At 50.1% G+C, this 12,834-nt stretch overlaps 1 protein-coding gene across 1 annotated transcript; it reads right to left on the bottom strand.

The window, feature by feature from the left end:
- Positions 1 to 1,511: 1,511 nt before the first annotated feature.
- Positions 1,512 to 10,215, bottom strand: WDR73 (WD repeat domain 73). Its single transcript, XM_017650748.3, has 8 exons — positions 10,086 to 10,215; positions 9,477 to 9,544; positions 9,080 to 9,168; positions 7,607 to 7,695; positions 6,968 to 7,032; positions 4,017 to 4,181; positions 3,365 to 3,730; positions 1,512 to 2,429 (listed from the first exon to the last, which is right to left on the bottom strand). Exons 1-8 carry the CDS (start codon positions 10,124 to 10,126, stop codon positions 2,194 to 2,196), a joined length of 1,119 nt encoding a protein of 372 aa, XP_017506237.3. The 5' UTR covers positions 10,127 to 10,215; the 3' UTR covers positions 1,512 to 2,193.
- Between the last annotated feature and the right edge of the window lie 2,619 nt (positions 10,216 to 12,834).

Below are 12,834 nucleotides of genomic sequence, written 5' to 3'. Positions count from 1 at the left end.
GCTCTGAGTATAGGTCCCTGCCGCTAGATAGGAGGACCGTGTCAAGTGGCTTGAACGTCACTCTGATCGAGGAGGAGCGCTTCTTTCTGGAGAACAGCTCTCACTCAGCAGCGGCCAGCCTGAAGCAAGGGCTTCGCTGGTCTTCATGGACAATATCGAACCTTTGGGTCCTATGAAAAATAGCTGTGCTGTTGTCTTCCTTGAGTTTTGCCTGGGCGTTGACAGGAGCCGCACTGGAGAGCTGGGTGGGAAGACTGCAGGGACTTCACTCTGAAGTCGTCCACATATCCACTTTCCTTGCTGCCCTTGCAGAGATTTGCATAAAACTGGTTTCACCTTTGCTTCTTTGTGCCTTCGGATGATTAATTAGTGCTACAGAATTCTGACCACTTCCAGTCACTGAACAGAGGAGCAGGAACTCTCAGGATCAGTACTGGGTTCCCTAAATATCCATGTGAAGCAAGCACAGAATCCATGTGTCTGTTCCTGGCAATGGTGAAGAACACACACAGCCAAAACCAGAACAGCTGAACCACAGCCCCCAAGCAGGACTCCGATCCTTCCACAAGCCATGAACAAAACCCACCTAGTCAGCCAGCACCTTGATCCTGGACTTCAGCCTCCTAAACTGTGAGAAACAAATGTCCATTTTTAAGCCCCCCAGTCTGTGATATTGTCATGGCAGCCTGAGCTGATGAACACACCGAGTAAGCCCAGCTGACAGCCAAACCCACATCCCAAAATGGCCAGAAATTGTGTAAGGTGATAAAAATGCTTTGGAAACAGGGGTGATGGCTGTCAATACTGCTAATGTAGTAATGTCACTGAATTCTACATTTAAAAATGGAAAGAATGGTGTTACATATACCTATCACAATCTTTAAAAATTAATATACTATACCAAAGTCCATTAAACTATCCACAAGGATGAATTGTATGGTGTATGTATATCTCAACACAAAGCTATTTTAAAAAAATCAGAGCCCAAACTGTGAGTGGTGATCAAGTAATTTCAAAAGCAAAATTGCTGAAAACCCTCTAATAAATATGACCAGGAGAGATGGTATGCAATGGAGGTGCCGGTACACTTCAGTATTTGCTTTGCGCCAGCAAGTAGGAATGCCCCTTGGGGGGAGGGTGCACAGCACCACCCTGGCAAAGGCTGGGTCCAACGGGAACCACAGAGTGGAGGGTGGCCCAGTCCCTACCTTAACGCTGGCACCATAGGTGGTACTGGTGAGAAAATGCCTCTACTCAGACTGGCTATTATCTTTAAAAATATATGCCCCCGAACTTTCAAAGATATGAAGAGTCTCAACTTCACATGGAAGACAAATGCAGACTAAAACTACAAGTAATGACTTTTCAGTTATCCGACCGGCAAAGGCCAGGAAGCCACTGAGCTGGCTTGTCAGTGAGGTAAGAACAGCAGACATATCCCTGCTGCTGTCATAAAATGCGTCTCTCTGGAGGGCACTGTGGCAGGATTTACAACACCTAAAATGCTCGCATCCTCTGCCTTAGCATTCTATTTTTAGGAATTTATCTTACAGACATATTGTTCATGGGTAGAAAAGCTGTTCACACTACTTGTTAACAGCAAAAGATAACATTTCAAGTGTCCTTTAACAGGAGACGGACTATACAAGTCATGGCTCGCCATGCCTACCATACCACCGTACATTCCACAAGCGGCTTAGAGGACCTGCTGCTCCCCTGCGCCGTCTGAACTGCATATGCTATAAGCTCGCACGGCCGTTCAAGCCAATAATGTTCTAAAATTGGGCAATCTGGTCAGCAAAAACGACATGATCTTGTTTTGACATTTTTAGTTCTTTAAAAAAGTTCACAGGACACGTACATTTGTTAGCTCCTCTATCCTCACTGGGAAAAAGCACTGCCATTTTCCTGGGGGCAGACAGCTCCAACTCCGTCAGCTGCTAGCTACCAAACATATACCCACATCCTGCCAGTGATTTTCGACATACTACTTCTAACTCTCCCAACAGCCCGACAAGGTGGGTATTAATTACTGTTGTCATTTCACAAATAAAGAAGCTGGGGCTTAAAGAAGCTGGTTAACCTGCCACTCAGCTGGTGACCGGGACCTGAGGTCAGTTAGTCCTAAGTCCGTGCCTCTGCTAGGCAGCAGTTGCTCCTCTTCCTTGAGGCCTGGAAAGAAAGACGCTGGTGTCAGCGGGAGGCACGGGGGTCCACCCAGTCCCACACTTGCAGAGAAGCGTCACTTGCTGCCGACAGTAGGGTCCTTGGTTTGCGGGGGTGCCAGGTGTGGGTGGTGACCAGGGGAGCAGTGTCTGCACTACTGCCTTCCAGAAAGATGTGACCTCTGTGAGTGAAGAGAGGTTCTACTTGGCCCCCCGGTCCACCCCAAGACGTGGCATCATAGATCTGCACCGTCCCATCAAAACCTGAGGAAGAACAAAAAAAGAGGACTGATATTGATTCTCTCAGTTTCTGTAATTTACTCTTATGGTCCCAAAACAGGCTATAGGATGAGGAGTCAAACAGCAACATAAACTCAAAGGTCAACCAAAATTCACATAACATCCGACCTCAATGTCAGCAGGTAACGATGACTGTCACTGTCTGTCACGTGCCGTGCCCCAGCTAAGCCTGGACGTGCATTCTCTCTCCTAATCCTCACAACCATGCGAGGTAGATACTATTCTTTTCTTCAGGTAACGGAAGCTTAAAAGACTTGTGCGAATCTTTCCCACCTGCCCCAGATTCTGAGCTCTCCACACCTGGGTCGCTCTCAGCACACAGCCTTGTCTCCTGCCTGAGGGGGGCACAGGAGCATCAGGGGGGAACACGGCGGGACCCCACTCACTTCATCCTGCCACCTTCCTCTTGCCAAAGAGCCAGCCAAGTGCCCCATGCCAGCTTGGCTCCTCTCTTCCACACTCTGGATCCTGCCATTATCAGTCACCCCTTCTTGCTACCCCCACTGCAATGGATCCTTCGCACTGGCTCTCGGCCGCCCTCATTCCACTGGATCCCGCAGGCCAGGCCCAGCAGCTGAAGAGCAAGCAGGCTGGACGCATCCTTGAGATTCTGTCACCTCTTTCTGGCACTGGCCTAGCGTCTTATCACCTGCAGACCTGTCACCCAACCTCAGAGTAGATCCCTGCTAACAAAGGAAAGGCCTGCTACCAGTGAGTGGGAGTTTCCTAGCCACAACGGGAAAGGGCCTGCCACTGAAGAACCTGGAGATTCAACCTGGAGCTTCTCTGTGATCAACTTCAGCTTCTGGGACCAGATTTAATATGGGGCTCCTTCCTGGGCACCCTATAGTCCCCTGGCAGAGAGAGATCCAATAAGATAAAATCCTGCTCAGCAGTACCTGAAATGGCCAAGCAGCTGTCCAGGCCTGGAGCCCAAGTCACTCGCAGCAGCTCGGGGTCAGGGCTGGGCGTGGACACTGAGCACTGGACTGAGCTCACAGGATGGCAGAGATCCCGGGGGTCAAGAAGACAGAGCTGCCCATCTGAGCCAAGACTGGCAATGCGGGGCCCAAGGCCCTGGCCCTTGGCCCCAACTTCTGCACACCACCTCTCTCCACCAGGCCCAGGGCTGGGGCAGAGGGTCTCTGACGGTGCCCACTTCTGGCGGGTGTCAACGAGCCCCAGCCGGCCCGAGGCGCAGCAGAAAGCAAAGGTGTGTGCATCCAGGACCTGCAGGCTACTCAGCTCCTCACGGTCACTGACGCCTGGAGGACAGGGCGAAAGAGGAAGACTGCTGGAGTCGGTGGGTCCGAGAGGCCGCAGCCCCTTTCTCTGGGAAGGCCCCCCCACCCACTCATCTAGTGTTGCCATATTCTACTCCCCCGGGTGGGTGCTGGCCCAGGACTGCGTCTTCCAGCCCCAGACTGGCAGCTGCTTGAGGCCAGGGCTTGCCTCTCCTCCACTTGTTTCCCAAGCATCCAGCACCCAGGGTTGAATTCAGCTTGAAGGTGCTGAGGCGGGCGGGGAGGCGGATGCCAGCTGGGGGAGTACCTGAGGAGTATGTGGGCTGGTGGGATTCCAGGTCCACGACCTTCAGGCTGCTGAGCCTCACCCCGTGGAGGACTCCCGGGGCTTCTGACGAGAAGATGGCCACCCGAGGCCAGAGTCGGTCCTCTTTCTCTTGCACAGCAATGGTGCTGACAGCCTGAATGACATCTGGGGGAGGTGGAAGAGGCCAAAATCCAGAATGTTAACAAAGGTTTGCAACATGACACGGTGAAGGCCAGCCAGCAGTCTTCGCCTGTACATTCAGTAGGTCAAGGAAGAAAGGAACTGACAGCTGGCCAGAGAGGATGTGGAAACAAACTGCCCTACGTTTACACTTCTGAATCTGTCAGAAGCACTTTAATTTCTTTATAATTTGCCTTAGGAACTGTTTTGCAAATGGGAAATAATGAATCATAGCAGCTGTCTCACAACCCCAAAAACAGTTCTGCCTTTTTATAGTTTTGTGGCTAATAAAGCAAGCAAAAAGCAAATCAAAGGAGAAAACAACACACTGATGTCACTTACACCTTAAGTGAAAATAACAGGTACAGAATTCACAAACTATTGTTTTTACTTCAAAAACATGTTCCAGGGCCTCAAACAATTTGCTGAAGCCTAGCAGATGTCACTGTCTTCAAACACACACCCGGCAAGAAAGTCCACATCTATTTTTACACTGAATGGAAGAAAGACACACGTGACCCGAGGTCCAATCGAGTTTTAGTCCTGTGCGTCCCGGCCTGCCTGGCGGGCGGGCTCTTGCCGCTGCGTCCTGCAGCCGAGGCTTCTCATCGTAGAAGCTGTTCATGACACAGATCAGAACAAGTAGATGGCTGCACGGACTCCTTAAAGGGAGGCATACTTTCCCTTTTATATTTTGTTGCTCCAAGAGGGGCTCATTGTTCTGCTTCCACATTCTCTGAGGAAAACGGAGATCTGAGTATTCTTTCAATTCTGAAGAACAGGTCAAAGTGAGAATGAGGAAGGCGCAGATGAGCAAAGGATGACGCCGCGGCTTATCAAGCAGGCATGTGGCAGCCAGCTCCCTGGCGCAAGTTCACGTACAAGTGCTCAGAGGGGCATCTCCGGGCTGGGCGAGAGCACAGAGGGCCCTGCAGTACTGCCCCCACAGCCCAGGGACTCCCGGCGCGCTCCTCCTGACTGGCGGAACCGACCTACTCCCACCGCGGGAGCCACACAGGTTCAGGGCAGACGCGACAACCAAGCCACGGGCACAGCCTGCCTCTGGGTCGTGCCAGTGAGGAGACTGTTGATTAATCTGAACAAGTATCTATTAAAATGTACAGTGAAACTGGAATATCGAAGGGCATCTGACAGTCTGCTGGGGAAAAATACAACAGAACTAACTCCCTCCTGGAGATGTGAATGGGCATCTCACCAAAATCCATGAATGGCAAATAAGCACATGAACAGATTCTCAGCACCATTATTAAGGAAATGCAAACGAAAGCCACAATGAGATACAATTTCACACCCAGTGGGATTTAATAAAAATACAATAACAAATGTTGGTGAGGACATGAAGAAATAGGAACCCTCATATATTGTTGGTGAGAATGATGAAGCTGTTTTGTAAAACAGTTTGGAAGTTTCTTTAAAAAAGAAAACATATATTTGCCATATAACTCAAAGATTTCATTCCTGTCTACTCAAGAGAAATGAAAACATATGTCCAGAGACTTGTACATGAGTGTTCTTAGCAGCATTATTCATAATAGCCCCAAATCAGGTCCATCGACAGGTGAATGGACAGCCAAATGTGGTACATCCATACTATGGAGTACTGCTCAGCCGTAGCAAGGAACACACTACTGATACATGCTGCAACATGGTGTACACGCTGTACACATGGCAGACCCCAAAAGCACTAAGCTAAGGAAAGAAGCCAGATAGTAGAGACTACATATTGTATGATTTCATTGACACGAATGCCCAGAAAAGGCAAATCTACTATACAGACAGAAAGTAAATTAGTGTTGCCTGGGACAGGGTGAGGGCCTGGGGATTAACAGTAACTGGCATGATGGATCTTACTGGGTTAGGAAAATGCTCTAAAAATGATTTGTGATGAATTTCAATGAAATTATTTTAAAAACCGTAATTAGAAGGAAGTGATACAAACACCTGGAGACTGTGACAAGTTACAAGGAAGAAATGAAGAGAAGGGTGGTGACCTCAATAAGCAAATGAGCCTTTCGGCCCCAGGGAAGCTTGGGAGGAGCCACTGTGGGAGGAGTGGGCACACAGGGGCCGAGGGTCACGTGAGCAAGGCGCCGCAGAACAGCGACTCTGCCTCCGGCGCACCCTTCCGGGGCGGGCAGCACCGCTCTCACTGCAGGCGGGAGGGACAGGAGGGGCTGGGACGGGGCTCCATGCCCTGGCACCTGCCTGACACGGAACAGTAACCCCACTGCCGGAGGGAAGCCTGTTCCCCACGCGGGCCTCCCCCTCCTTCCCAAAGGGCGAGGCATTAGCACTCCAGCTCTTCTCCCTGTTCCCCTGCTGGCGAGTAGTGGCTCCTCCGAGAAGGAGGCTCGTCAGCCCTGCCTCTGGCTCACTTCCTTCCTTCCTTGAGACTAACAAGCCTGCAAAGAGAGACGGCCTCCCACTGCCGCCTCCTCCTCCAGGAGGGCAGCTGGCCTGAGCGGCCCTGGCTGTGCCCTTGCCCTGCCCTTGCATGGGGGAAAGGTGCTCTGCCTACGACAAGACTGGCAAGCTCAGTTCCTGAATCCAGTTACAGGAAGCTCCGCTGGGGGGTCTGTGAGCCGTGCTGTTCACCTCTGCCTGCATTAAAGTAGACACAGCATATTGGCTCCTACCTGGCTCTGTATCTGCTTCTTACTCTAATTAACCTGGCTCAGATTAGGGGGTGGGGCTGTGAGAGTATCAGGCTTTCCTACCACCCCAGCCCCCACCAACTCAAAGTCACTCACCACTGTCCTCTGCAACCTGCCACACCTGCAGGTGACAACCTGGAAGTCCACTGGTTACCAGGAACCTATTCAGGATGGACAGGAAATCTCTGTTCAGACAGTGGGCAGCTCATCCATATTCCCCTCCCTCCTCCCACCACCCCTCGGCCTCTCCCCTCTCCAGCCCCCTCAGCCTGGGATTCCTACACTCCCTGCATTAGGAAGGGGTCATCCACAGCAGTCCCCTATCTAACGGATGAGGAACAGGCTCACAGCTCGTGGAGAGGCGGGACTGAGCCCAGGCTTCCATATGGCCATGATGCTCCCACCAGTGTGGAGCCTGAACACACAGCCCCAACCCAGGGCCTCAGCCTCTGCCGGCTGAGCTTATTAGCCCCAACCACTCACCAGCAGCTCAGAGAACCTAAGAACGTCCTACTCTGTATCTTTCCCTGGAGCAACTCCAGCGATAGTGGGTTACATTAGTTGAAATGTCCATGGGGGACCATGAGGCCACCAAGCAGCGGTTTCTTTGTATTTTACGTGTGTGTGGCTATGGGTGTGTATGGGGAGGACTTGGGTGGTGATAGAGGCAGGACTGCCCTGACATTCCAGCAGCTCCATCCCGAACGGAAGGTCTAGGTCACACCGCTGCCATACCTGGTGTCTGGCACGTGCTTCAGATCAAAGACAGACCTGTCTGAAAACCCTCCACGGCGCACCTTGAAATCTCTTTCTGGAAATAAGCCCTAAAATACAAAGGGGTGGCCAATCAGACAGAGTTTGCTCTCCAACGGGCCATTTCAGACGAGCTCTAGGTAAGGACCAGATCCCGGCCTGGCAGGAAACTGTGGAAGCCTCTTAGCTGGCAATGGAGGCTCCTCCATGCAAGGCCTCAGGTGCTACTGCTAATGTTGGTCTCAGCTGCCTGCATAGACAGCTGCCCTTCTTTCCGGCACATCCCAACCCTCCTCCCAACCTTTTACCTGCCGCTTCCACTTCAGCACAAGTGTTATACTCCAGACCTTCTTAGAGGAGCCAGAGGCTTAGCAACTTCATCAAAGCAAGCCGCACTGTATCAGCCAACTAACGTATCCCCATTTCTCCCCCAACCTCCTACTGGAGGTCAGGTGAGTTCTTCTAGCAATAAACATAAGCACCATCACCAATTATCCAGTGTTCACTATGTTAGGCACTGTGTTTAGCGCTTTATCTACATTATGTTGAATTCTTACAACCACCTGGTGATACAGGTACTATAATTATCCCTGTTCTAAAAAATGACAAAACTAAGGCACAGAGAGTTTAAGCAACCTTTCTGAGGTCACCCAGGAATTAGGTTGTGAATCTGAACCCAAGTCTGTCTAACTAAAGTCCATGCAAGTAGCCACTGGCCTCTACGCTCTCCACGTGAGCAGCTGGAAGCAGGGGAAAGGGAGGTGGCCACAAAAGCAAAGGGAAAAGCCAGTGGTGAGGTGGGAGGTGAGTCGGGTCTCCCATCCAGGCTCAGCCTAGGCGAGCTCCGGCCTCAGCAGGAGCGGTGGGGATGCGGGAGGGTGGGAGCACTGGGCTGGGCATGTCCCCCAGGCCAGCACAGGCCAGGCTGCCATCAGGTGAGCCTGGCAGCATTCGAGAAGAGCTACCCACTCTTCTCTTCTTGACATGTTCTCCTCCTGGCTTCCGAAACGATCTTTTCTGAGTCTCTCTACTTCAAAGACTATTCCTTTTTGGCAGTCCTTGTGGGTTCGCCTTCCTCTACCCACTCCTTACATGTATTCCCTGAGGTTGTGTCTTTGGCCAGCTTCTCCTTTTATTCTTTGTACACTACATATTCATCCTGCGTGATCTTAACCATTCTAAGGGCTCCAACCACTCTCTTGACCTTGTTGGCCCCCTACATCTGTTTTTAATAAAGTAAAACTGACCTCTTCCTCCAGTAGCGCTCTGTAAATCATGGGACGTTCTGTGGCACTTATCTCTGTGACTATTTTCCTTCTTCCATGAGACTAGAAGGGCGGGCCCCATGCCTGTCTCTCTTTCTAGTATCCAGGACATCTAGCAGACATGCTCCATAAAGGTTTAGTAAGTGAGTAAAAGTAGACACATACACTCAGCATTTATATTTCAAGTTACCTGGTTTTCTTTTACAGAAAGTCTGAGAGGTAATATCAGATGAAGAATCTCATTTTTTTTCAGGCTTTCATAGCCAGCAACAAAGACTCCTGGAAGAAGAAGAAGTAACTGTGACAGACTGCTAGAAAGATTCTGGAACAAAGCTGGGTCTAGGAAGTCCCCCAAATCCTCCAAAGCAGACATAAATTCCTCTGCCAACGGTATGCAACCTTGTACTGGGGCATGGAAGTGATCTAGATCTTAATACGACGAAAATATGTGCTGACAGGACACGAAATTGCCCCAAGCGACCAAGAGGTTCCCAGAAGAGGGGGTTGGGTCCCTCTGGGCTGAGCTGTTGAGTCCCCGCCTGAGGAGTGGGATTCCATCCCCTTCGGGGGCAGGCAGGGCATATCACCTTTGTCACCAGTCCATTCAAGGACGCGTGTGGCTCCCGAGAGGTCGAATGCATGGAAATCCTGGTACCTGCGTAAGAGGGACACGATGTCACAACGGGTCATGGCACTTGATGGCTGTTAAAGAAATCTGAGACGGCAGCATGCTTTGGTGGCTGGGGACCCGGGCTCTGGAATCAGGCGGGCCGGGACCAAACCTTGTTACACATTTTGTCCCCCGTGTCACTGGGACCAGGCCAGTCACAATTTTCCTAAGCCTCGGTCCTCATTTGTAAATGGAACTCCCAGGGCACCCAGACCTCCCAAGGTTGATGTGCGGGATCAAGGATAAACTGTGTTCAGTATTTAACTCAGAGGCTGACGCAAAATAACTGGTCACTTATTACCGTCCACAGGCAGTGCAATTACCGGTACCTCGCACAACCCGCGCACACAGAAGGGGCCGTTTCCCAGGAGCGGGAGGCGACGTCCCGGGCGGAGTCCTCTGCGGCGGCCCTGCCCCGCGGCCCGCACCGGCCGATCGCACACCACCGCTCCCCTCGCGCTCCTCCCCGCGCCCGCCCGCCAAGCCCGCTTCAGGCCCGAATCCCGCCCCGGCCCGCAAGATTTACAAGCGCAGGGATTCCACCAGCCAGTCTTCCGCAGGTTCCATGGCAACGGCAGCTTCCGGCACCCCACTTCCGCCCCTGAGCCTACCCGGGAGGGCGCGGCCCTCTCGCGAGGAGTGGCCCGCTGCGGGGCGGGGCGGGGCCTCACGCCGCGGGGGCGGGGCGGGGCGGGGCCGGGCCGGGCCGAGATTCTCCGGCGCACGCGTTCCTCATCCCGCGGTGTCGGTGATCCGCCAGATCTGGGGTTCCTCGCTCAAGAGCTCCGGGAATGGAGACAGAGATCCGGGGAGTCACACGGTGTCAGCTCTGGGCGGGGCCTCAGGGACAAACCCCCACCATTCTTTTTTTTTTTTTTTAAGGTATTATTGATATACACTCTTATGAATGTTTCACGTGAAAAACAATGTGGTTACTTCATATCCTCCGCCCATTTTTTAATCAGGTTATTTGCTTTTTGGGTGTTGAGGCGTGTGAGTTCTTTATATATTTTGGATGTTAACCCCTTGTCGGATATGTCGTTTACAAATATATTCTCTCATACTGTAGGAGGCCTTTTTGTTCTGTTGATGGTGTCCTTTGCTGTACAGAAGCTTTGTAGTTTGAAGTAGTCCCATGTGTTCATTTTTGCTTTTGTTTCCCTTGCTTGAGGAGATGCGTTCAGGAAAAAGTTGCTCATGCTTATATTCAGGAGATTTTTGCCTATGTTGTCTTCTAAGAGTTCTATGGTTTCATGTCTTACATTCACAGGTCTTTGATCCATGTTGAGTTTACTTTTGTGTCTGAGGTTAAACAATAATCCAGTCTCATTCTCTTGCATGTAGTTGTCCAGTTTTGCCAAAATCAGTTGTTGAAGAGGCTGTCATTTCCCCGTTGTATGTCCATGGCTCCTTTATTGTATATTAATTGACCATATATGGTTGGGTTTATATCTGGGCTCTCTAGTCTGTTCCACTGATCTGTGGATCTGTTCTTGTCCCAGTACCAAATTGTCTTGATTACTGTGGCTTTGTAGTAGAGCTTGAAGTTGGGGAGTGTAATTCCCCCCGCCCCCCGCTTTATTCTTCCTTCTCAAGATTGCCTTGGCTATTTGGGGTCTTTTGTAGTTCCATATGAATTTTAGAACTATTTGCTCTAGTTCATTGAAGAATGCTGTTGGTATTTTGATAGGAATTGCATTGAATCCGTAGATTGATTTAGGCAGGATGGCCATTTTGACAATATTAATTCTTCCTATCCATGAGCATGGGATGTATTTCCATTTACTGATATCTTCTTTAATTTCTCTCATGAGTGTCTTGTAGTTTTCAGAGTACAGGTCTTTCACTTCCTTGGTTAGGTTTATTCCTAGATATTTTATTCTTTTTGATGCAACTGTGAATGGAATTGTTTTCCTGATTTCTCTTTCTGCTAGTTCATTGTTAGTGTATCGGAATGCCACAGATTTCTGTGTTTGTATTTTGTATCCTGCAACTTTCCTGAATTCAGATATTAGGTCTAGTAATTTTGGAGTGGATTCTTTAGGGACTTTATGTAGACTATCATGTCATCTGCAAACAGTGACAGTTTAACTTCTTTCTTACCAATCTGGGTGCCCTTTATTTCTTTGTGTTGTCTAATTGCTGTGGCTAGGACCTCCAGAACTACATTGAATAAAAGTGGAGAGAGTGGGCAACCTTGTCTTGTTCCCGATCTTAAAGGAAAGGCTTTCAGCTTCTTGCTGTTAAGTATGTTATTGGCTGTGGGTTTGTCATATATGGCCTTCATTATGTTGAGGTACTTGCCCTCTGTGCCTGTTTTGTTGAGAGTTTTTATCATGAATGGATGTTCAATTTTCTTGAATGCTTTTTTGGCATCTATGGAGATGATCATGTGATTTTTGTCCTCAACACCCACCAGTCTTACAATCAAGGTCAGATAAAATGCAGGACACCCGGCAAAATTTAAATTTTAGATAAACAACAAATAATCTTTTCATATAAATATGTCCACGCAGTATTTAGAACATCTTATCCAAAAAAAGTGTTCATCATTCATCTAAAACTTGAATTTAGCTGGGTGTCTGGTTATTTTTATTTGCAAACACCGGCACCCTACCCAATGCCAGAGAAGGGCACAGGCGGGCAGTCAGCCAGGTCTGGATCCCAGCTCAGCTCTCCTGCATGTGCGCCAGACCCTCCCCAAGAGCCTGGCATGAGGGCCACAGAAGGGGTGAGCAAAGTTCTGTGGCTTGGTATGGGCTGCTCCCTATTACAGGAGGGGAAGCAGGAGAGGCTTGCCTGTGCCAGTAGGTGGCAGAGGTGGGAGCAGACCGCACACCTGGCACAGACCTGCATGGAATGAGTTAATGAGTTGGGTACCTGCTTGCAGAAAGAGTTAATGAGTTGGAGCATGAGTCAGTGCCAGGCTGGTGCCATGGAGTGTTCTTGTCCAGCCCCCCTCCCTTCCCTCAAACTGGGCTGGAATGTGGAGAAAGACAGATACTGTATGATTTCACTTATTTGTGAAATATAAAAACAAAGCAAAACAGAACGAACAAAACAGTAGTAGACTCATAGACACTGAGAAGTGACTAGTGGCTAGCGAGGGGGAAGGGCTGGGGTGGGTGGTGGAGGAGGGTGTGGAGGATAAAGGGGCACAATAATTTGCAATCACAATGTAAGTTGGTCACAGGACAGTAGTACATGGAGAATACAGTCAGTGATTCTGCAACATCTTTCTGCTGATAGACAACAACTGCACTATGCACTAGAGG

Source organism: Manis javanica, chromosome 18, assembly GCF_040802235.1.
Source record: "Manis javanica isolate MJ-LG chromosome 18, MJ_LKY, whole genome shotgun sequence".
Classification (NCBI taxonomy): Eukaryota; Metazoa; Chordata; class Mammalia; order Pholidota; family Manidae; genus Manis; species Manis javanica.
This window is presented reverse-complemented; position numbering and strand designations above follow the sequence as displayed.